Below are 24,938 nucleotides of genomic sequence, written 5' to 3' on the forward strand. Positions count from 1 at the left end.
TGGGCTAAGACCCTTTTTCAGGACTGGAAAGGAAGGGGGAAGGCCTGAATAAAAAGGTGGGGGGGAGGGGAGAGAGGCCAGCTGGAAGGTGATAGGTGAAGCCAGGTGGGTGGGAAAGGTCAAGGGCTGGAGAAGAAAGAATCTGATAGCAGAGGAGAATGGACAATTGGAGAAAGGGAAGAAGGAGGAAAGTAATAAGCATGTGAGAAGTGAAAGGTCAGAGTGGGGTAAAGAGGAAGGGTGGTGTGGAGGAATTTGTTCAGCGAAAGGAGAAATCAATACTCATGCCATCAGGTTGGAGGATACCCAGATAGAATATAAGGTGTTGATCCTCCACACTGAAGGTGGCCTGACCTAAGCATAAAAAGAGGCCGTGGACTGACACGTCAGAATGGGAATGGAGTTTTTAGCCACTGAAGTCACGCTTGTAATGAATGGTGCAGAGGTGCTCGACGAAGTGGTGTCTCAGTTTACGATGGGTCTCACCAATGTAGAGGAGGCTGCATCGGGAGCATGTACATACACTGCAACCAAGGAAGACTTCAGTTTGTGAAGCTTGTTCATACCATTGGATCCGACCTTCTGGGATCGAGAGAGTTGAACTGCCCTAGTGCGACAGCTTTTCCACAACTGCCACCACCATGGAGAAGGGGAATGCAGGGTTGGTTGATGAGTACTCAAATATTCATTTTGGATGGGCAATGCACCATTGAGCAAAAACAAATAGAATAGAAGTGAAAGAAATATTTAGATTTACACCCAAAGCAAAAAGTTGAAACTAACAACATTTGTACGTTACTGTGCAAACAAGGCAGTACTTACTGTGCTCTGAGCTATTGGTTTAGTGAGTGATAAAATATTTAAGTTTTAACGAACTATTGAATTTACTAATAGAAAAATTGTTCTGTTTGTTTTACTTCAGGTTACACGAAGTTCGTATTCAACCTTCACTAACCAAAGATGGTGTTTTCTCAGCACTAAAAATGGCAGAGCTAGAATTTCCCCAGTTTGAAACTCTACATCTTGGATATGTTGATGAGTTTTTGTTGCAATGTAAGGATCTAACTTTCTTTTCCTTTTTCCTAAGCTGATGCTGATTTGATGATAATAAATCAGGGTGTTTTTGTAAACAGATACGACAGCTTGTTTGGAAAGAAGATGTTAATTATCTCTATATGCTCAAACTATCAAGTATGGTTTACAAGATGTACTTCTATTTTGCCAGGTCAAATGAATAATGCTGAATTAGTGAAACACGGTTTGGCAGATGTGGTGGAAAATCCGGGTATCATTACAGATATTGGGATGAAAGCAGTAAATGAAGTATTTCCTTGCATCAAATATTTACATATTTATAACTGCCCACATCTCCACAATGCTCACAACTGGATAACAGGTACATTGAAATTGTATAAGGTCTGCAGTTATATTATTCATATTTTTGTTAATTTTGATTAAGTAACCTAGACTTAAATTATCTGAACATAAATTGACTGAGGATACTCCAGATGCCTGAAGTTGAACCAGAATTGGGTTTATTATCAGTGATATATGTTGTGAAATTTGTTGTTTTGCAGTAGTAGTACTAAAAATTACTGTAAGTTACAAATATTAAATTGGAATTAAAATGTAAATTGCTTAAGAAAATCAAAAAAGCTAAAGCTGCCAATTTCAGTGACTAAAGGTAAACGGTCATTGTAGGTGATATTAAAGTCACTTTGAATCCAGAAAAAATGTCAATTATACCCCTTTTTAGTTCACTAAATTAACTAAGTTAATGGCATTATTTTACATTTGTCAGAAAGTGGTATACAATAGTAGTGATACCAGTAGGAAGTAATTTTTAAGAGACTACTTACTGCTACATTGCTTACAGTATATAATTTGTATATAAATGCAATATAAATACATTCTTTCAAACAGTTCATAAATTGAACCAGGCAAAAGAAGGTCTAGGCTTTCAAGTGCCTCAAATGACATATTCAGATTTCACTTGCACTGAATTAGATTAAAGAACTGTGACAGTGATAAATAAATTTGAAGATTTAAGGAAACAGACGTGACTTTCAGCACAATTCTTTAATATTTTTTTAATTGTGCAGTCTCATGCAAATAGGAATTAAAATTATAGCATTAATGTGCTTTAATATGGAGTAATTACTGAAATTCATAATGCATGAACAATATTACACTCATCATGTTTACTAGTTTAAATGTTAAAGAGAAATTCATTCTACAAGTAATCGTTTGATATTTTATAGACCACTCAAGATGGAGTCGCCTAGTGGATCTCACACTTGTTCGTTGTCATGCCATTAAATTGGAATCATTTAGTCAATTTGTAGAAATGTTGCCAAGTTTGGAGTTTATTTCATTGGATCAAATGTTCCGGGAACCTCCAAAGGTATGATATTTGTTGTTGTAAGAACAAACGCATCAATGGTAATTCTTTATAAACTGCTGTTTTGACTGTGTGGTCTCCAACTTTAATAGGCGCTATTTTGTCTGAAGGTTTTTTCAAGTTAAATCAATTCTGAGATTCATGAAACTGTTCTCCAAGCTAGCATATTCCATATTCCCTCGCGAGCAAAAACAACATTTCAGGAGCTTTCCTTAAATATGTTTCAGTTGGTCACCTTTGCACTTTCAAGGTTCAAGCTGATTAACCCAGTCATCCTTTGTCTCACTGTCTCATGGTACATATAACCTTACTAAGCAATGAGACCACAATTGTATTCAATCACTTAAGTCTAGAAGCAGAACTTCCTTACTATTGTGCTCCATTTCCTCTTAATTGAAGCCAGTATTTCATATGTGTGTTTGTTTAATTGCCTGCTGCACCTACTTGTTGAATTAGTGTTTCTTGTATATGGACTCTCAAGACCTCAGTGCATTCATTCAGTAGTGTCTCTCTTTACATATAATGAATAATATCATGTTTCTCCACACTGTTCCACATACATTCGTTTTATAAACCCCATCCTTCTCACGGTCTCGCATTCACCTTTGTATTATCAGCAAACTTCAATCTAGTACACCCAGCCTCCTAGTCTAGATACAGTGGATTCCGCTTAATTGGGATAGATTGGGACCAGTACATTTTGGCAAAATTAAGCAGCTACCCCAATTAGCTAGTTTCATGGAAATAGTTAAAAAGTCTAATGTTTAACTGAGTAACAAATTATGTATTTAAATTAAATACAAAAAAATTAGAACACTATCAATACTCCTACAGTATTATAAAACTGTTAGTTCTTAATAGTTATCGACTGAAGAGTTCATCCAATGTACTCTTTTGATTGACAGTAAATGAACAAAATCAGCGCAGACACCTAGTGTAGATCACATCTTCTAAATCCTCATTTTCATTTAAGATGATTGTCAATAACCTTCAAATTTTTCAGCGATTTGAAGGGTTATTTCTTCAGCAGTTTGAAGGGTTATTCTTCAACGGTTTGAATGGGGCATGACTGCGCAAACGCGTGGATGTCAGCCAGTGAGAACAGTGAGAAGAGTTTAAAAGTGAGAAGAGTTCAAAAGGTGATAGTTATTTCTGCAGCGGTTTGAACGGGACACGACTGCACAAGCGCGTGGACGTCAACCAGTGAGAACAGTGAGAAGAGTTCAAAAGGTGACAGCTGTTTCTTCAGCGGTTTGATCAGGACACGACTGCGCAAGCGAGTGGACGTCAACCAGTGAGAACAGCGAGAAGAGTTTAAAAAGAAGACAGGTTTATCGGAGTAGAGGGATACAGAGTAGGAAGGCTTTGGCTCAACGGGGCTTCGACAATAATGGGTTGAGGCAAGGTAGGTTATCAGTGTAGAATACAGACAGTAAGTATGTGTGTAAGGCCGGTTTTCTGTGCTCACTGTCAGATGTGGGAGGTCTGGGAGAATCCCAGCCTCCCGGATGACAACATCTATATCAGGTGCGTTGAGCTGCAGCTCCTTAGGGACCGCGTTAGGGAACTGGAGATGCAGCTTGATGACCTTCGTTTGGTCAGGGAGGGCAAGGTGGTGATAGAGAGGAACTATAGGCAGGTAGTCACTTCGGGGCCTGGGGAGACAGATGTGGGTAACTGTCAGGAGAGGGAGGGGCAAGAGGCAAATGTTAGAGAGCCCCCCCCCCTGTGGCTGTCCCCCTAAACAATAAGTACACCTGTTTGAGTACTGTTGGAGGAGACGGCCTACCTGGGAGCAGCAACAGTGGCCATGCCTCTGGCACAGCATCTGGACCTGTGGCTCAGAAGGGTAGGGAAAGGAGGAAGATGGCAGTAGTGATAGGGGACTCTATAGTTAGGGGGTCAGACAGACGATTCTGTGGACACAGGAAAGAAATGCGGATGATAGTTTGTCTCCCAGGTGCCAGGGTCCAGGACGTTTCTGATCGCGTCCATGATATCTTGAAGTGGGAAGGAGAACAGACAGAAGTCGTGGTACATATTGATACCAACAACTTAGGTAGGAAAAGGGAGGAGGTCCTGAAAACAGACTACAGGGAGTTAGGAAGGAAGTTGAGAAGCAGGACCTCAAAGGTAATAATCTTGGGATTACTACTTATGCCTCGTGACAGTGAGTATAGGAATAGAATGAGGTGCAGGATAACTGCATGCCTGAGGGATTGGAGCAGGGGGCAGGGATTCAGATTTCTGGATCATTGGGACCTCTTTTGGGGCAGGTGTAACCTGTACAAAAAGGACAGGTTGCACTTGAATCTGAGAGGGATCAATATCCTGGCAGGAGGGTTGTAAAGCCTATTGGGGAGAGTTTAAACTAGAATTGCTGTGGGATGGGAACCGAGCTGATATGATGGAGGAATGGAAAGTTGTCTAACAAATAGAAAAAGCATGGAGATAGTCGGAAAGGCAGGATAGGTAGATGATAGAAAAGGTACGCACTCAGACCGATAGTTTGAGATGTGTCTGTTTTAATGCGAGGAGTGTTGTGAACAAAGTGAATGAGCTTAGAGCGTGGATCAGCACTTGGAGCTATGATGTTGTGGCCATTACAGAGACTTGGATGGTGCAGGAGTAGGAATGGCTACTTCTAGTGCCAGGCTTTAGATGTTTCAGAAAGGACAGGGAGGGAGACTAAAGAGGTGGGGGGGGGGGGGGGTGGCACTGTTGATCAGGGATAGTGTTACGGCTGCAGAAAAGGAAGAAGTTGTGGAAGGATTTTCTACGGAGGCTCTGTGGGTGGAAGTTAGGAGTAGGAAGGGGTCAATAACTCTACTGGGTGTTTTTTATAGGTCACCCAATAATAACAGGGAAATTGAAGAGCAGATAGGGAGACACATTCTGGAAAGGTGTAATAGTAACATGATGGGAGATTTTAATTTCCCAAATATTGATTGGCATCTCCCTAGATCAAGGGGTTTAGGTGGGTTGGAGTTCAGTAGGTGTGTTCAAAAAGGTTTCTTGACACAATATGTAGATAAGCCTATAAGAGGAGAAGCTGTATTTGATCTGGTATTGGGAAATGAACCTGGTCAGGTGTCAGGTCTCTCAGTGGGAGAGCATTTTGGAGATAGTGATCACAATTCTATCTCCTTTACCATAGCATTGGAGAGTGATAGGAACAGACAAGTTAGGGAAACGTTTAATTGGAGTAAGGGGAAATATGAGGCTATCAGGCAGGAACTTGGAAGCATAAATTAGAAACAGATTTTCTCAGGGAAACGTACGGAAGAAATGTGGCAAATGTTCAAGGGATATTTGCGTGGGATTCTGCGTAGGTACGTTCCAATGAGACAGGGAAAGGATTGCAGGGTAGAGGAACCATGGTGTACAAAGGCTGTTGAAAATCTAGTCAAGAGGAAAAGAAGAGCTTACGAAAGGTTCAAAAACTAGGTAATGATAGAGATCTAGATTATAAAGCTAGCAGGAAGGAGCTTAAGAATGAAATAAGGAGAGCCAGAAGGGGCCATGGCGGATAGGATTAAGGAAAACCCCACGGCATTCTACAGGTATGTGAAGAGCAAGAGGATAAGACTGAGAGAATAGGACCAGTCGTGTGACAGTGGAAAAGTGTGTATGGAACCAGAGGAGATAGCAGAGGTACTTAATGAATACTTCAGTATTCACTACGGAAAAGGATCTTGGTGATTGTACGGATGACTTGCAGCGGACTGAAATGCATGAGCATGTAGATATGAAGGAAGATGATGTTTTGGAGCTTTGGGAAAGCATCAAGTTGGACAAGTCACCGGCACCAGACAGGATGTACCCCAGGCTGCTGTGGGAAGCGAGGGAGGGGATCGCTGAGCCCCAGGCAATGATCTTTGCATCATTAATGAGAATGGGAGAGGTTCCAGAGGATTGGAGGGTTGCAGATGTTGTTCTCTTATTCAAGAAAGGGAGTAGAGATAGCCTAGGAAATTATAGGCCAGTGAGTCTTACTTCAGTGGTTGGTAAGTTGATGGAGAAGATCCTGAGAGGCAGGATTAATGAACATTTGGAGAGGCATAATATGATTGGGAATAGTCAACTTGGCTTTGTCAAAGGCAGGTCATGCCTTATGAGCCTGATTGAATTTTTTGAGAATGTGACTAAACACATTGATGAAGGTAGAACCATAGATGTATTGAATAAGGATTTCAGCAAGGCATTTGATAAGATACCCCATGCAAAGCTTATTGAAAAAGTAAGGAGGCATGGGATGCAAGGGGACATTGCTTTCTGGATCCAGAACTGGCTTGCCCACAGCAGGCAAAGAGTGGTTGTAGATGGGTCATATTCTGCATAGAGGTCAGTGACCAGTAGTGTGCCTCAGGGATCTGTTCTGTGACCCCTACTCTTTGTGATTTTTATAAATGACCTGGATGAGGAAGTGGAGAGATGGGTTAGTAAATTTGCTGCTGACACAAAGGTTGGGGGTGTTGTGGATAGTATGGAGGGATGTCAGAGGTTACAGCTGGACATTGATAGGATGCAAAACTGGGCTGAGAAGTGGCAAATGGAGTTCAACTCAGGTAAGTGTGAAGTAGTTCATTTTGGTAGGTAAAATATGATGGGAGAATTTAGCATTAATGGTAAGACTCTCAGCAGTGTGGAGGATCAGAGGGATCTTGGGGTCCGAGTCCATAGAGCACTCCAAGCTGCTCTGCAGGTTGACTGTGTGGTTAAGAAAGCATATGGTGCATTGGCGTTCATCAACCGTGGACTGAGTTTAAGAGACGAAATGTAATGTTGCAGCTATATAGGACCCTGGTCAGACCCCACTTGGAGTACTGTGCTCAATTCTGGTCCCCTCACTACAAGAAGGATGTGGAAACCATAGAAAGGGTGCAGAGGAGATTTACAAGGATGTTGCTTGGATTGGGGAGCGTGTCTAATGAGAATAGGTTGAGTAAACTTGACCTTTTCTCCTTGGAGCGACAGAGGATGAGAGGTGACCTGATAGAAGTGTATAAGATGATGAGAGGCATTGATCATGTGGATAGTCAGAGGTTTTTCCCAGGGCTGAAATGGTTGCCACAAGAGGACACAGGTTTAAAGTGCTGGGTGTAGGTACAGAGAAGATGTCGGGTAAGTTTTTTATGCAGCGAGTGGTGAGTGCGTGGAATGGTCTGCCCACGACAGTGGTGGAGGCCAAAACAATAGGGTCTTTTAAGAGACTCCTGGATAGGTACGTGGAGCTTAGAAAAATAGAGGGCTATGGGTTAGCCTATGTAGTTCTCGGGTAAGGACATGTTCGGCACAGGTTTGTGGGCCGAAAGGCCTGTATTGTTCTGTAGGTTTTCTATGTTTCTAAATTACTAACATGTTGAAATAGTGAAATCGTTTTATTTTCATTTCCAGCTGTTTCTGGCATCTCCAAGCCTCAAGGTTTGAAATCGCAGTGAGCAAACCAGTTCTGAATTGTCTTGCTGCTTATTTCTCACGAGCCATCAGTGACAAAGATCACTGTTTTTTGAACACAAGCACACACAATTGACGCTATTTTAAAACTGTTCATACTAAGCATGGTGTAATATCTAAATGCCACATAAGTGCACGTGTCTGATACTAGTTAGAAGCTATTTGGCCACAGTCTCCTGCCCCAATTCAGCTGCATAGTGTTCCAAATAAATGAAGGGAATCCCAGCCTTTTTCTCAATTAGATTTTACTCTGTAAGAGTTCTCCCAAATAAGCAACTGCCCCGATTAACCAGTGGCCCAGTTAACCAGAATCCACTGTAACTGGTAAGGATTTGTAAATACATGAAATTTCTATACTGATCCCTGTAACATCTATTAGTTTGCTTGCTGTTTCTGAAAATGAGCTTGAAGCATCAGCATTGAATTTTTTGTTGTATTTTATGTAATGTAGTTGATGGATATCATTGGAAGAAGAATATTTGCTTTAACTGACTGCAGTCACCCGAGTTTATCAATTCCAGCCACACATAGATTTTGCTGATAATTCTGCAAATCATTTAATGCAAGGAAGAAAGCTTAGAATGAAATTGTAATAGTTGCTGTTTTTCTTATCTGTTACTTCAGGGCTGTGCTCGTGTAGGGTTGAGTGCCGGCACAGGAATTGGTGTTTCTTCTGCTCTTGTTAGTAATCAGAACTCCAACAATGATAATGATAACCACCAAAATAATCACGCTAACATCAATAACAACAATAATGAGGAAAATGATGTCCAACAAGAGAGAGCAGCAGCTGATCTCCCGAACCCAGTGAATGGTAATTTTTCTTTCAGCAGTTCTATAGTTTACTCAACTTTATGTTGCAAGATCCACATTATCAGATATATGAAGGAAACCCATATAGTCATGAGAATGTGCAAACTCGTCACAGCATCAGAGGCCAGGACTTCAACTGTCTCAGTGGACCTGTTAGCCAAGCATCTCTACCAGCTAGGTCTCTGTGTGTGGCTAAATCAGAGTGGATGCTTTGAGAGCTGGCAGTTTTTCAGCAGTATCTTTAGCTTATTCTGGCCAACATCATTCTTCCCTGTGATGGGATTTACACTATGCTAGTGCATCAGATAAGACTGTTGTAAATTTGTGGTTGCCTTCCCCATGTTCTCTCAGTTGTATGCAAATAAAGTAATTTTCAAGTTTGTCGTCTGACGCTGTACATAGATATATACAGCCAAACAAAACACAGTTCTTCTGGACCATGGTGCACCTACGAAACATGCATATACACAACTTGTAAAACAAAATATTACCACAAGTAAATTATTAAGTATAATTCAAAGTGCACATAGTGTGTAGCACAGGTAGACAGTAAGTAAACTATTTGTTGTCCTAGTGATAAGAACTTGGTGACAGGGTATTCATTAGTCTCACAACCCGAGGGAAGAAGCTGTTACCCAGTCTGGCAGTCCTAGTCCTGACGGTAGTGGGTCAAAGAAATTGTGGGGTGGGTGGTAGTGATCCTCAACAACGCTTCAACCCCTTTCTATACAACACTCCCAGTAAATGTCACAAATGGGGTGGGGGGTGGATTCCTGGTAATACTCTCAGCAGTGTTTACTATCTTAGAAAGGTTCTCGCAATCTGAAGTCTTGCAGCTTCTGTACCACGCAATGATGCAGCCTGACAGGATACTCTCGATGGTGCTCCTGGAGAAAATTGTTAAAATGGGGTCGGGGAACCTTGCACACTTTAGTCTCCTCAGAGAAAGTCTGGACACTGCTGTACCTTCTTGACTAATAAGAAAGTGTTGTGGGTCCTATTTGATTGTCTTTTCTTTTAAGTGCACACCGAAGAAGTTTGTGTCCACCACTCTCTGCAGCGGAGCCATTAATGCGCAGTGGAGAATGGTTGCCCTGCACCTTCCTGAAATCCAGAAACATCTCTTTTGTCCATGTTGGGTCAGCAGCACACTGAGCACGCAGTCCTGGGAGGCACCAGTACTCAGAGCGATGGAGCTTGAGATGTTGCTGTTCTCACACCATTTTACAAGCCTCTTTACCTCTCTCTGTATGTCGACTCATCGTTGTTGATGAGGCCAACCACTGTTGTATCATCAATGAACTTGATGCATTTTGAGCTAAATCTGGCAGTGCAGTCATGAGTCAGCAATGTACTGAGCACACAGTCCTGGGAGGCACCAGTACTCAATGTGTAGAACTTGCGATGTTGCTGCCAACTCAGACTGACTGGGGTCTTTCCATCAAGAAATCCAAGGTTCAGTTACAGAGAGAAATGTTGAGTCCTAACGAGGACAGCTTACCGGCCAATCTCTGAGGGATGATCTTGTTAAGCACTGAGCTGCTGAAGTCCATGAACAATAACATGGTGTATGAGAAATAATATTTTACTTCGGACAGAACAGAATGGAGGGCTGAGGCTATGGCATCATCAGTGCACTGGTTTGAACAGTAGGCAAACTGGAAAGTGTCCAGTATAGCTAGAATGTGGGATTTTATAGTCCAGAGATCAACAGAAAACATGAGCAGCTCTTCCCAAAATCTGGATCATTGTTACATGGCGTTTGCTTGAGGCTGTGGTGCTGCAGTTAGCATAAGGGTTGCTCCTTAAGATCACTTAAATAAGTAACACATGTTTACTTTATTGGCTTTTTCAGATGTTATAGTGACATTTTCTTTGTATTGGTAATTAATAATACACAGTGCTGCCTATTATTTTACTTTCTATATGTTAGGTCATTGAGGTCTTTTGCTATTTCAGAACAAGGACTTCAGGAAGCAGTCGAGGAAAGCAGGCCAGGTGGTGCTGACTGTAATTATGACCAAAATAGTGAACAATCTGTGACTTCCATGGATGTTGATGAAGAGCAAGCAGGTAAATTATTATGAGCATATAATGTTTGGATTTTTGGGCAGAAATCATCCCTGTCACTTCTGTGCTTTGTTTATGCTTCTCACACTTGCCACCTTAGTTCCTCATGATGCTAAATAATAAATTATTTAACCTTAACCAATACACTTTGTCATAAAATATCTGCCAACATGTTCAGTGATAAACATCATTTGTGGTGTTTCATGTCTTTGACCCTAATCATAGAGTTATAAGACAATACAGCATAGATGAAGAATGTCACAGCAGGACCCTGAAAAAAGAATTGTATTGTGTAGATTCAATATGGACTTATGAAAAGGAAATTGTGTTTGATTAAGCTGTTGAATTTCATTATGAAAACTATTAATATAATAGATAAAGGGGAAATGGTGTATGTAGTGGTGCATTTACATAGGATTTGATAAGCTGCCACACGGGATATCAACAAGAAAAGAATGTGGAAATAGGAGTTATAAACTAGCATGACCTGGAAGTAAAGAGCATGTGTAAATTAATATTTCTCAGGTTGGTGGGCTGTGATTAGTGTGTTGTCAGAAAGATTGGTACTTGTGCTTTGGCTATTCATAATCAATTGCAATAATTGGCTGAGTAACAAAGTAGTATATTTTGATTGTGAATTGGAAGTGGGTGGGCAAGATAATAGCAGAATAAATAAAATGTGGGAAAATCTAAAATCTTGTACTTAATACAAAGCAAGGAAAACAATATTTGTAAAATGTAGAGAATTTGTTAGTGCTGCTATTTAAAGGAATCTGGGTGCCTTTGTACGTTTGTAGATGCAGCAAGCAATCTAAAGTACAAAAACAAAGTTTATTTTCATATGCACAGGTACAATTTAAAAAAAACATGCAACCACATCACAAGCACTTGGCATCAGATATATAACTGTAACACTTACCCAAAAGGCTGGTATATGTCTAGGGGAGAAGGAGATCCAGCCACACACCAACCCCACCTCCCGTACACGCAGGTGCTGTGAGAATCGAGTTTATGCCTCGCGCCGCCCACCGTATCAACTTCACACCAAATACCGTTATGAAATGCACTTTATAGAGTTTACTAACATTAACTAAAGAAGTATTAGGCAATACAATATATATATATACAAGGAAAGAAAAAAACAAAAGGCGCCAACTTATCAAAGTTCAGTCAGTGTAGTGCACATCGTAGGAGCTCAATCAACGAATCATCCGACAGCCACGTCTTTGCACCTGGGACCACCCTGGTGGTCTTACGAGCAGTCCAGCGCCCGTCCGCCTTCCTCGTCCGTCTTCCTCCCGACTCTCTTCACACTCCAAGCCCGCGCAACCCCTCCCCCAAGTTCCCAGCCTCACAAAACATTTCCCATTGATTAACAAATGAATACAATTACCATATCAGCCATTCTAAAACGAAACAACGGTGAGAGAAACATTTATCAGACAAAGAAGCATTCCTACTCGTAACAAACCAAAGAAGCCATTTTGAGTAACATACACAGGACATTGTACATAACATTCACAAGAAGTCAAGTTTATGTTCCAAGTTTAATTGTCATTCTAAGTAAGTTTTATTATCAAAGTCCATACGGTTGCAAGAAAAAGTTTGTGAACCTTTTGCAATTCTCCTGGTTTTCTGCATTAATTGCTTATGATTTGCAAAATATCATCTGAAATGTCTTATTCTTTTATATTCAGGGGAATGCAGATGGGTAATGTATGCTAGCATTACCAGCAATTGGCACAGGAGCGGGATAAAGACAATTGTAATAATGTCTTGATTATATAGGACTTTAACAAGACTGCATTTGAATGTAGTTTTGGTCAATTTATTGAAAATTTGATTTACTTGCCATTGTGAGAGTGCAGTGAAAACTCATTTGACTGGTTCCTAAAATTGCATTTGTTGTATTTGTATCCAATTCCATAACTTTCTACTTCTGAAATTTGCATTTGTTCTTCCTCATCTGAATATAGACTTCCAGTCTATATCCTTCTTCCTTACTGTCTATCATGTTGTTTTGTTTTGTATCACAGCTGTGCTTTAGAATCTACTGTAAATCATTTATAGTTTCTATGAAAAACATTTGGTCAAGTATTGATCTTTGTAGAATCTCACAGGAGATTGCCTTCAAGACTAAGATATTGGTTGATAAATTACTTTGTTTCTGTCACTGAGCCAATTTTTAAGACATTTATCACTTCCTTTGAATTACCTTGGCTTTTATATGTTTCTCACCATTATGATATTGATCCTTGATATAAACCTTGATAAAACTCAATGTATTGTTTATGATGAGGCAGAGGATAGATTTTTTTTGTGTATTCATTTATACAAGGCAACTGTTTTGAAATGCCTCCCCCCTGAATTTAAGATTTCCCATTATAACTCCCTTTCAACTGAAAACAAACCTGATCTATCCAGTCTTTCCTCACAGTTAAAACTCTTCATTTTGGTCACTCGCCTCCATACCCTCTGAGTACATTTCCTGCCAATTAATACATTAAAAACATTATTGTCTAATAACCCCAGTACCAGATATCAACCAATGTACATATTAAAAAATGCATATTCGTCAAATCCCCTTTAAAATTATTACTTTTCTTCGTAAACTTAAGCTTTCTTGTTTCTAACTGTCCAACTACAAGAAAAATGTTTCTGACCATTTATACCTCTTATTTTATATAACTCCTATGAGATCACCCCTCAGTCTCTTGTGTTCTGGATAAAACAAATACAGCCAATTCAATCTCTTCCCATAATGCATCCCTTTTCCAGGCAACATTGTGGTGAATTTTCTCTAGTGCAACCTCATCTTTCTCATGGTGACCAAAACAGATTATCAAATCCCAACCCAAATCATACCAAATTTAAATCACTCGTGCAGCAACAAAATCAACAACCCCCAATCCCCTGCACTAAAAAGCCTTACAGATTGTACCAAATTTAAATTGTACAGTGGCAACAAGAGCAACAACCTTTCACCCCCTCCCCAGCAGAAAAGCAAATCGAGCAAACTCAAAGAACATCAAATCATAGCAAATTTAAATTGCTCAGACAGCAAGAGCAACAACCCTTCCACACCCCCCCCCCCCCCCGCGCAGAAAGAACTTATAGATCGTGCCAACCTAACACCCCACCCCCCACTCCTGGCAGAAAGACAAATACCCAGTATTGCTAAGTTAACAGTTTGCTGCATTTATTTTGGAACTTCATGAGATGGATAAAGTGAAAGAACTGAATCTGTAAATTTAAACCCATTGAAAATATTAATCTGTAGCACTTCCAGAGGCTACTACTGCTTGAGTCAGAAAGCCAAATTGTTTCTGCATGTGGATGGACTGTAATATTAATTTTATCTTTGTTGAATATACTAGTCTTATAATTTTAGGTTTTTTGGCTCTTTGTCATCCTTCATTTTTGTTGGAAGATCCTAATGCAATGCTGAATTGTGACTGCAATGATTTCATGCAATATTTTGTTGCATAGCTGTTTTACTGCCATGATATTCTTTAGTTTTCTACCAAACTAAGTCAGTATTAGTAAAGTTAGACATCCAAATTAATACTTAAGAATTCTTACAACAGTTTTGCAATATAAATGTGACATTTTCATTGTCAGGATACCGGATACTTTCTATATGATTTATCAGTTTGACTTGTGTTCATTCATTATTTGATATAAAGGGAAAGTTTGATTTCAAGTTATTAAATCTTGGTGGAGGATTTTTGAGTTTGAGTGTTTAATTATGGGAGTTGTGCTTGTAATCTAGGTTGGCAATCTACTCTGGTATTGTATAAATGCACCACTGCTCCCAAATTTCTGCATTTGCCCAATTTAGATCCCTTGTACATCTTAATTACTCCATTATTGTCTATTGTGTTCGGCTTCCTGAGCTTTGTCATTCTGAAGCTCAACTGAACTTCTATCCCACTACACTTTTGCTTTAACATGCATCAACTGTGTTAATAAAGCTTCACCTGGCCTAGTATTTTGAGTGGCTTGTCACATTTTGTTTAATGTTCTTATGAATTCTCTTCATTAAAAACACTAAATCGTTGCACTTAGTTGTAAATAAATTTCAAATGTGTATGTTGATCATCAAGAGATGATTAATTTTCTTAATAAATGCAAGTCCTTTAGTTTCCAGAACATTTGTGTACTTGCTTTCTTGATTTTAATCCATATATATAGGTGTTTACTTTGAGCAATACATTTACTATAGCTATGTGTAACCTCATTTATTTAGGACCAAGTGGACTGCAGCCAACTGTCAAAGTAAATCCAGTAATTGTACATGATTCAGATAGTGAAGATGACGATGAATATAACATGGATACTTCTGGGAATTGGAATGGACACAATGGTGATAATTTTTCAGATGAGGGGACAAAAAGTACACATGTACTTTGTGAAGGAACTGGTGAGTGTTGAAGGTGGTGTGCTTGTATTTTTTCCCTGAAGCTTTCGTTTGTGTATTATCTGAGCATCTTTTGGATGTTAGTTGTCAGTTAAACATTTTGTGTTGAGTGACATGATGTGTTGTACATAATTACATTTAGTATTTAAAAATGAATGCCAGCTTGAAATGAATAGGTAATTTTCATTATTTGCTATATGGACGTTAGTTCTCAAACTAATTGGGGCTAATGTTCTTGACTGGAGTTTTAATTCAAATTTTCCATCTGAACAATTAAAATTCATTTTTCCCTTCATCTCTAGTTCTCTTATTATTATTCTTGCTGTCTTTCTGGAAGTAGTCTGTTATTTGCAGCAAAGCATATTTGAGCACTTAAAAAAAACACATGTGAATGTGTTTAAGGAATATTAATTTTATTTACCACAGTTTTTCCTAAAGCCTTGTGGCCTATTTTATTCCAGTTTTCCAATCCAAAGCGTAGTTGGAGGTATTTGATCCAAGTAAAACCTTTATTATACGTTCATTTGAAGCTGCTTTCATCAATATAACTTTCATTTTTGGCTGTTCTCCAAGTTGCAAAAAAACCCCAGCTTATTTAGTTAGATGAGATTTTTGTATAATGTAAGTAATACAGTTTTAAACAATTTGGACATAATGCAAAATACATTTGTTTGATGCTTGATTAATTTTTATTTGCAGGCATTTGTGGTAAAGGCAAGGCCCCATTACGGAAAAAAAGCCCAGTTAATCAGTCCGGTTTGCCAAGACCATCCGTAGTGGATGAAAGCAGTTGTGAGAAAAGCTGTCAAGTGACCAGTGAGCAAATAAAAGCTGATATGAAAGCAGCCAGTGATATCCCAGAGCAGAATAGAGACAAAGATGTTTCTTCTACAACTGGAATTTGTTCAAGTCCATCAGGAGCCGCCAACTCAAACATTGTTGCATCTTCTCAGAGTATGGAATCTAAGGGGACAGACACCATGAATGGAGGCTGTGGACATTATAATGCAACATATTCATCACAGTTTGATAGTGGAATTCATACCCATTCATGTTCAACGCATAGTATTGGGGATTCGGCTAATAGCAAGGAGCAAAACTCAAGTAACGGCTCAGTTCCTACTTCCTGCATGTGCAACACAACTCAGGTAAATGAAAGGAGGACGTGTGGATGCTCAGAGCCTGAAGAACCTTCTACAAGCAAGGCTTTTTCTGAGAACTGTGATATAAAAGGGCACTGTAAAACAGATTCAATGGTAACAGAACCTTCACAGAGGGAACCTTCCATTTGCACCCAAGAGCAACAGAATGTTGATAATGGGAGGACTAATGGTGAGTGTGGTGTTACCAGAGACACAGAGAATGTGAATCATCATCCTATGTACTCCAAAGGGGGCCAGCATGAAGGCTATCCACGAAGACCTGTTACAAGATCAAGTAGCAAATTTGGCCAGATTCCATTGATCACAGAGCCAGGTAAAGCATATTTAACTGCAATTTTTTTGCAATGCTTTATACTTAATAGTACTAACTGTTGAAATTTTTTGCTGTAATACGAATATGGAATAGGATAACAATTTAGTTCATCCATGCACATCCCTTCTCTACACCAGAGCTTCCTAACCTTTTTAATGTCATGGACAATACCATTAAACAAGGGGTCAGTGGACCCCAGCCCTACACCAATGCATCTCTGTTGTTGTTTGCTATTTTTCTGTATGAAACACTTCACTTAGCTGCTTTGCAAATATTAATCTTGACAAAGGTATCTATTTGAAAAAGGTTTTTTCAGAGGTTCAGATAATCCCAAAGTCCTTCAATTTAAGTGATTAATTTTGAAGTTGAGCTCAATTTATTATTTGGACAAACCTGGCAACTAATTTGATAGTGTTCTACAAATAGAATTACTGTTTTACATAGCACTGCAACAAAGTTGATTCTTTGTACATGTACCTTTGCTCTCTGCATATGAAGTTAAATTGCTTTATTATTGTCACGTGTACCTAGGTAGAGTGAAAATCTTATTTGGCAAACCATCCATCTGGGTCTTTTCATCACATCATTACATTGAGGTTCACTCCACTGAACTAAAGGAAAATCAGCCTCTTTCTCAACCATTCTTAGCAGCTAAACATTAGTTTTAATTTTTTTTGTGGCAGCCACACATATAACAAGCCTTGGGGATGCAATAGGCTGACATGCTGGATCTGGTCTGCTTCTTCATTTCAGTGGTCCTTCATGGCCGCAGATACTTGAGCTGGATGCAGTGGGCTAATCTCTTTGACCATCTGTATTTAACGTTCCTAGGTCTTAGCTGTAACTGGGCCTCAAGTGACAAAGTGATGCACATCCAACCCTTGTGAGGTTCCTGGCAGATTCTGACAGAAGGCAAAGCTGGCTGAGGACCTTTGCCTTCTGTCATAACTGTTTCAGGTTTCAATATTTTCTAATGCCTGTGATTTTAGGCATTTAAAACTATTAAAATGGATGTAAATTATTTTAAAACATGCATTTTAAACAAATCTAAGGATAGATTACTACCTTATTAAATAACTTTCTCTTTTGCCTACTAATCAATAAGATTTAGATATTTGACTTGGTCTCATACAGGCTTTGCACTGTTATTTCCCATATTTAAGCCTGCTGGGGTACACAAAGTTAAGTGAGAGCTTAGATGTTATCTATAACTTGGGAATTGATAGATAACATACTCAGAAACACCTGCATGAAAATCACAGACCTAGTTTTAATAGCTAAAGTTTGGTTTTGAACAAATTTAATGTACGGGGGAGGAAAAAAACTTGAATGACTCTTAAGTAAAGCATTTTGATGTTGATTGCCAGGAATTTGTTCAAGTTTAATGTTGATGCTTTTCATGGTCTCCTGACCCAAAGTACCATTAGCCCTAAGCATCATTGACTGTAGTTAAAGTCAGAGAGCTATACAGCACAGATATAGGCTTTTTGATTCAATGAGTCCATGTTGACCACGATGCCCACCCAGCCAATCCCAATTTCCCATGTTCAGTCTATATCCTTTGGAGCCCCATCGTTCTGTGTACCTATTCAAGTGTTACTTAAATTATACTATTGTACCTCCCTTAACCACTTGTTGTTTCATATACTCACCACCCTCTGCATGAAAAAAATGGCCCTCGGGTCCCTTTTAAATCTTTCATGTTGCACCCCAAACCTATGTTCACTAATTTTGGTCTTGCATACCCTGGAGAAACACTATTACCATCTACCTTATTTATGCCCCTCATAATTTCAGACATTTCTATAAGGTCGACCATTAACAACTTACATAAGTGCCACATAATGTCCCAGCTCCTATTCTCAGTGCCTGGCTGAAGAAAGCCAGCATGATGAATGGATTTTTCACCACCCTGTCACTTCTGATATTGCTTTCAGTGAACTCTGCAGTTATGCTCCCAAGCCTCTCTGTTCTATTGTACACCCAAGTGCCCACTAATCATTGTATAAAACCCATATTGGTTTTACTTCACAAAATATATTACCTCACACTTATCTACAGTATATAAAAATCCAATTGCCACTCCTCAGTCACGTCCCAAACTGACCAGGGTCCCCTTGTAATCTGTAACAACCGTCTTCATTACCAACCACGGCACCTAGTCAGCTGCAAACTTACTGATCAAGCCTTGCGTATTCACAAACTAATTTATTTATATAAATAAGGAATAACATAGATACCAACACTAACCCCTGCAGCACTCCAGTAGTCACCAACTTATATTTTAAGAAACAACCTTTAGCTTCCTACCTCAGCCAATTTATGAACCAACTGTACAGGCTTTTCAGGGATTCTATGGGATTTTACCTTTCAGAGCAGTCTACCATGCAGGACCTTTTCGAAGGCCTTTTTAAAGTCCAAATAGACAACATCCACTGCCCTCCTCTCATCTACCTTCAGAAAATCTAAAAGGTTCATCAAACATGACTTTCTACATACAAAGCCACACTGACTCCTCTAGCTATCCAAATTATAATAGATTCTGTCCTTCAGAATTCCTTCAATTACTTATCCACTACTGATGTCGTTCTGACTGGGGTGTAGTTCTATGACGTATCCTTGCTATCCTTTATAAACAACAGAATACATTAGCCATCCTCCAGTTAGCAAATAACAGTTGCAAGGAAAAGTTTGTGAACCCCTTTCAATTACCTGGTTTTCTGCATTAATTTCTCATAAAATGTGGTCTGATCTTCATGTAAGTCACAATAATTGATAAACACAACATGCCTAAACCAATATCACACAGACATTTGTACTTCTTCTCATCAATGGTGAGTACACCATTTGAGCAATCAAAATCTTAAGTTCAAAAAAGCATGTGAGCCTCTGGAATAATGCCTTCTACAAAAACTATTTCAAAGGTTCATTTAGTATCAATGCATGTTTCCAAATACAGCTCTGTAATTTCCCTCCATATAGTCATGGAACAAAGAAAGGACATGAGAGTCATCCAGAGAGAAACATCAAACCTACCTCCCCCAGCCCCCTCCACACAAAAAAGAACAGCATCCCAATCATCAGCCCTCCCAAAACATCCCTTCCCTGCACAAAACAGAACAGGAAAATCAACCCCCAAACACCCACCCCTCACACAACAAAATGGAAAAGGAATGGGTGATTTAAAAAAATATATAAAAACCATAAGTCTGAAAAAGTCCACAGTCTATAGACGCAGTAATCCAATTCATAAACGCAGATTCATGATACCATCTGACAATACCAGCAATAGTCATCAAAAGAGAGGGATACTACATGAGGCAGAGAGGGAGGCCTACCCACCTGCCACAGCGAACCACAAGGTGATAGGTCGCTCACAGACTCCTTCTCTGGCAGCGATCAAAAGGTAAGCAGTTGGTGCTGAAACTCTCGCTCACCTTCCAGATGTGACTGGATGTCTCAATCTTCCTTGACACTTTAACGGCAATTAATGGACACTTCAGCCAGTGAAATGTCTTCACATCAGGGAAGTCCAAGTACCCGCTTGCTTCAGAGAATCTTCTCGGAGACAGCAAAGCGCTGAATCACTCAAACTATCTCTAAACTGTAAATCACAGGCTGTAGCAGTTGCAGGAACACATACAAGGTGAAAAACAGACTTAAAAGAAGTTAAAAAAATAATTTATGTAAGCTATCTGGAAGATGTCCATTGAAGGAGTGCCATCTTGACTGGATGTTCCAATCAATGTGATGTAATTGGTGGTGTGGGTTGTAGAGGTGCCCTGCCCTATAAAAAAGACACACAGATTACTGACAGAGCCTGCTCTTCTCCAGTAAGATCTATTTATGTACACCATGCCTTGATCAAAAGAACTTTCATAGGACCTTAGAAGAATTGTAGAGATGCATGAAGCTGGAAAAGGCTACAAAATAATTTCTAAAGATCATTTCTGAGTGTTCATCAGTCCACAGTAAGATAAATTATCTATAAATGGAGGAAATTCAGTACTGTTGCTACTCTCCCTAGAAGTGGGTGTTCTGTAAAGATCACACCAGGAGCACAATATACAATGCTGAAGGAGGTGAAAAAGAACCGAAGGATAACAGGAAAAGATCTGCAGAAATCTCTAGAACTTGCTAAAGTCTCTGTTCATGCGTCCACTATAAGAAAAACACTGAACAAGAATGCTGTTCATGATAGGACACCATGGAGGAAACTACTGCTCTCAAAAAAAATAATTGCTGCATGTCACAAGTTTGCAAAAGATCACATGGATGTTCCACAATGTTTCTGGGACAATGTTCTGCGGACAAATGAGACAGAAGTTGAACTTTTTGATAGAAATGCACTCCACTATGTTTGGAGGAAAAAGGGCACTACACATCAACACCAAAACCTCATCCTAACTGTGAAGCATGGTGGAAGGAGCATCATGGTTTGGGGCTGCTTTGCTGCCTCCGGGGCCTGCAAGTTATTGCTGCTAAAGGAGGTTCTACGAGTTACTAAATCCAAAGGTTCACATACTTTTTCCAGCCTGGACTCTGTATAATTAAACAATGTTTTCAATGAAGACATAAGAAGTACAATTATTTGTGTGTTATTAGTTTAGGCAGATTGTGTTTGTCTTTTATTGTGACTTAGATGATCATGCTATGTTTTATGGGTAATTAATGCAGAAAACCAGGTAATTGCAAAGGGTTCACAAACTTTTTCTTCCAACTGTATTTCTGCAAGGGACTTTGCAATTTCTCCTCTCACCTTCCACAAAGGGCCAGGATGTACTTGGTTAGGCCATGGAGATTTATCCACCTTAAAATGCTGTAGGCTGCAAATACTTCCTCCCTAGTAATATGAAAGCATCTTCATTTGTTTTACTCATCTCTTGAGCAACTATGATTTTTTTCAGTAAACACCAAGGAGAAATATTCAGTAAAAAAAAACCTACCCATCTCCTGCTGCTTGAGACATAGGCAGCCCTGCTGATCACTAATAGGACCTACTCTCTCCCTAGCCACCCCTTTACTCTTAATGTAGCTATAGAACTTATTGAGATTTTTCTTAGTCTTCCCTACCAGATCCATCTCCTACCTATTCTCTGCCCTCTTGATTTTCTTTTTAAGAGTATTCCTAATCTCTTTATAGTCATCAAGGTATTTACTTAGTCCTGTCCTTCTAAACTCAGTGTATTCTTCCTTTTTCTTGACTCGGTATCTCTTGGCAGCCAAGGATCCCTAAACTTGCCAGATTTACCCTTCACTGTAACAGGAACATTCTGCTCCTGGACACTTGCTTTCACACTTAAAAGCCTTCCGCTTCTCAATCCTTTCAAATTTCCCTCAAAATCATCTTTGCTGCAGTTTTAGTACCTTAACCTGTGGACTAGTTCTATCTTTTATGATCACTATCTTAAAGCTAATAGAATTATGTTCTCTAGCCAAAGTGCTCCCTTCTTTTCAGAATCAGCTTTATTATCATCGGCATATGACGTGAAATTTGTTAACTTAGCAGCAGCAGTTCAATGCAATACATAATCTAGCAGAGAGAGAGAGAGAAAAAAATAATAAATAAAACAAGACATAATAAATGGACAAGTAAATCAATTATGTATATTGAACAGATTTTTTAAAAGTGTGCAAAAACAGGAATACTGTATAGTCGGCCTTCCATATCCGCGAGTTCCGCATGCGCGAATTCAACCAACCACGAATCGAGAAAACCCGGAAGTGCTCTTCCAGCACTTGTTGTTCGAGCATGTACAGACTTTTTTTTTCTTGTCATTATTCCCTAAACAATGCAGTATAACAACTACTTTACACAGCATTTACATTGTATTAGGTATTATAAGTAATCTAGAGATGAATTAAAGTAGTTGGGAGGATTTGCGTAGGTTATCATAGATCGAGATTGAAAAAAATTGGATGTTCTCTTACTAAGTAAGTCAGAACAGGTACATCCCTTATTATTTAGCATCAGTTAGTCCAAAACGTTTGTCTTAGTATATAGTAAATACTTAACCTTTCTATGCATATAAAACACTTAAGAATGTATGTTTCAGTGCCGGGCATGGGAACGAAAGTTCCCGAGTTCGATCCAGTGACAGTTCGCTTCCGAGTGTGCTCTCCGTCCATGCCTGGTTGATGTGGAGGATCAAAAAACCCAAAACCCAATAATTAAACTACTGCATTGCTTAGTAATATTTGTAGCTTTCATCAGGGCAGGGCCTTTCTCACTTTATCCTTTAAAATTGTTCCGATCGTCGACCGACTGTAGCCTAACACTTTTCCAATAACAGATGGCGTTTCACCTCTTTCCGATCACTTTATTATTTCCACTTTATTTTTAATCCTGATGGTGATTATTTTCGTGAACAGAAACACTGCGGATTCAGAAGTCCTCCACCAGGTCCTAATGTCCACCGCACTGAAGCAGGTTAAATAAGGTCTGGGGTTCTGCTGGGTCCTAAAGTCCACCGCATTGAGACGGGTTGAATAAGGGACTTGAGCAGCCATGTTTTTTGGTATCCGTGAGGGGTCCCAGAACCAATCCCTCGCGGTTAAGGAGAACCGACTGTATATGTAAGAAAAAGTGAGATAGTGTCCAAAGCTTCGATGTCCATTTAGGAATCAGATGGTAGAGGGGAAGAAGCTGTTCCTGAATCGCTGAGTGTGTGTCTTCAGGCTTCTGTATCTCCTACCTGTTAGTAACAGTGAGAAAAGGACATGCCCCAGGTGCTGGAGGTCCTTATAATGGGCGCTGCCTTTCTAAGACATCGCTCCATAAAGATGTCCTGGGTATTTTGTAGGCTAGGTCCCAAGATGGAGCTGACTAGATTTACAGCCTTCTGCAGCTTCTTTCGGTCCTGTGCAGTAGCCCCTCCATACCAGACAGTTCCAGGTCCCCTAGGTGCCCCGAAACTACAACTTCAGTTACTCGCCTTTCCTCAATCCTTAAGAGGAGGCTCTATATTGCACTGTATTGGGTAGGATCCTCTAAATATAAACTCTTAACTATATTTTAAGAATGAAAGACACACTTTCTTGGACATGTCTCACAAATTCCACTCTGTCCAGGCCCTTAAAATGGGGGGCCTCAATCAGTAGTGAGGAATTTAATACAGCCGCATTATTTTTCCAACCATGGACAATTCCTCTATGCATTCTTGAGGTGTGCTAATGTTGATTGTCAGCAAAGAGGAGATGTTATTTCTGACCTGCACTGAGTGGTCTTCTGATGAAGAGGATCCAGTTGTAGTGGGAGCTAGAGCTTTAGAAATATTTTACTGGGTATATTCCTTCATTATTGGAGAATAATTTTGACTTTAAAACTGATTTAGAGACAACTGGGTCCTTTAATTCCAATACTCTTTTTCCAAACCAAAAATACAGAAAATTCTGGAGATGTACAGCAGAACAGGCAGCATTTGTGGAGAGTGAAACAGTTAATGTTTCCGATTGTTGATTTCAATCAGAATTCATAAAAGATCATCATCCTGAAACAGTATCTGAATCATAAATAACTCCAACATTTTCTGTTTTTCGTTCATAATTCCAGCATGTGTAGTTTCTTCCTAAATTGTTCACTATTGCATGCCCCACATATCCTTGCTTCTGTTCATACACTGCTCTAATTAACATGATCTTTAAATTTTGTTGCTCTTTATGTATTCGCTGGTCTTCAGACCTAAAAAAAAATGTGTGCATCTTTAGAATAATGTTGAGTCCTGAATATTTTCCATTGCAATTAATTTCTTCAACGTTGCCCCTGACTCATAATTCCAAAGCATACAAAAAAACTGATCAGCAACCACTGGGGCATCTCCGTTTTGAATGCATTATTTAATATCTTCAAATTTATTTAGTGTGCATCATTTACTAGAAATTGTGATTTTATAAACAGAATCTCAGAAACATAATGGCACCAAGGGAGATTATTTGACCCTGAAAATGCTTTAAATCCTTAAAAATGTTATGTTTCATATTTTTTTTAATTGCGAAAATATCCATGATGCTTCAAATTGTGTTTGTCCTTATGGAACAAAGCATTCATTTACGGCAAAGTGGCCTTTACTTTATTGCACTTCTACTTATTAAAATGTAGTTATTAAACATCTGTGATTGTACAGCATCTAGGTGGCTTATCAGCCAGTTATTTAGTTATTTCTGTAGTAATGTTTGTCACAACCCAAGAATGAGAAGACAGAATCAAATTCAAAGTGACTCTTTCTTCAACTGAATGAGAACTGAAAGCTATCCAATATGCATTAATGAACAATTATTCAACAGGAGAGCATTGTTTTCCAG

The 24,938-nt window shown here is 39.4% G+C and overlaps 1 protein-coding gene across 4 annotated transcripts in view; it reads left to right on the forward strand.

The window, feature by feature from the left end:
• fbxo38 (F-box protein 38) overlaps positions 1–24,938 on the forward strand; it is a 75,854-nt gene that overhangs the window by 24,568 nt on the left and 26,348 nt on the right. For all 4 annotated transcript variants that reach the window (XM_073067633.1, XM_073067634.1, XM_073067636.1 and 1 more), the window contains exons 9-15: positions 923–1,053; positions 1,226–1,396; positions 2,262–2,404; positions 8,483–8,672; positions 10,631–10,744; positions 14,991–15,164; positions 15,861–16,637. In XM_073067633.1, coding sequence (XP_072923734.1) covers positions 923–1,053; positions 1,226–1,396; positions 2,262–2,404; positions 8,483–8,672; positions 10,631–10,744; positions 14,991–15,164; positions 15,861–16,637 — 1,700 coding nt within the window. The remainder of the gene's footprint in view (positions 1–922; positions 1,054–1,225; positions 1,397–2,261; positions 2,405–8,482; positions 8,673–10,630; positions 10,745–14,990; positions 15,165–15,860; positions 16,638–24,938) is intronic.

The sequence above is a fragment of the Hemitrygon akajei genome, chromosome 15 (genome assembly GCF_048418815.1).
Source record: "Hemitrygon akajei chromosome 15, sHemAka1.3, whole genome shotgun sequence".
NCBI lineage: Eukaryota > Metazoa > Chordata > Chondrichthyes > Myliobatiformes > Dasyatidae > Hemitrygon > Hemitrygon akajei.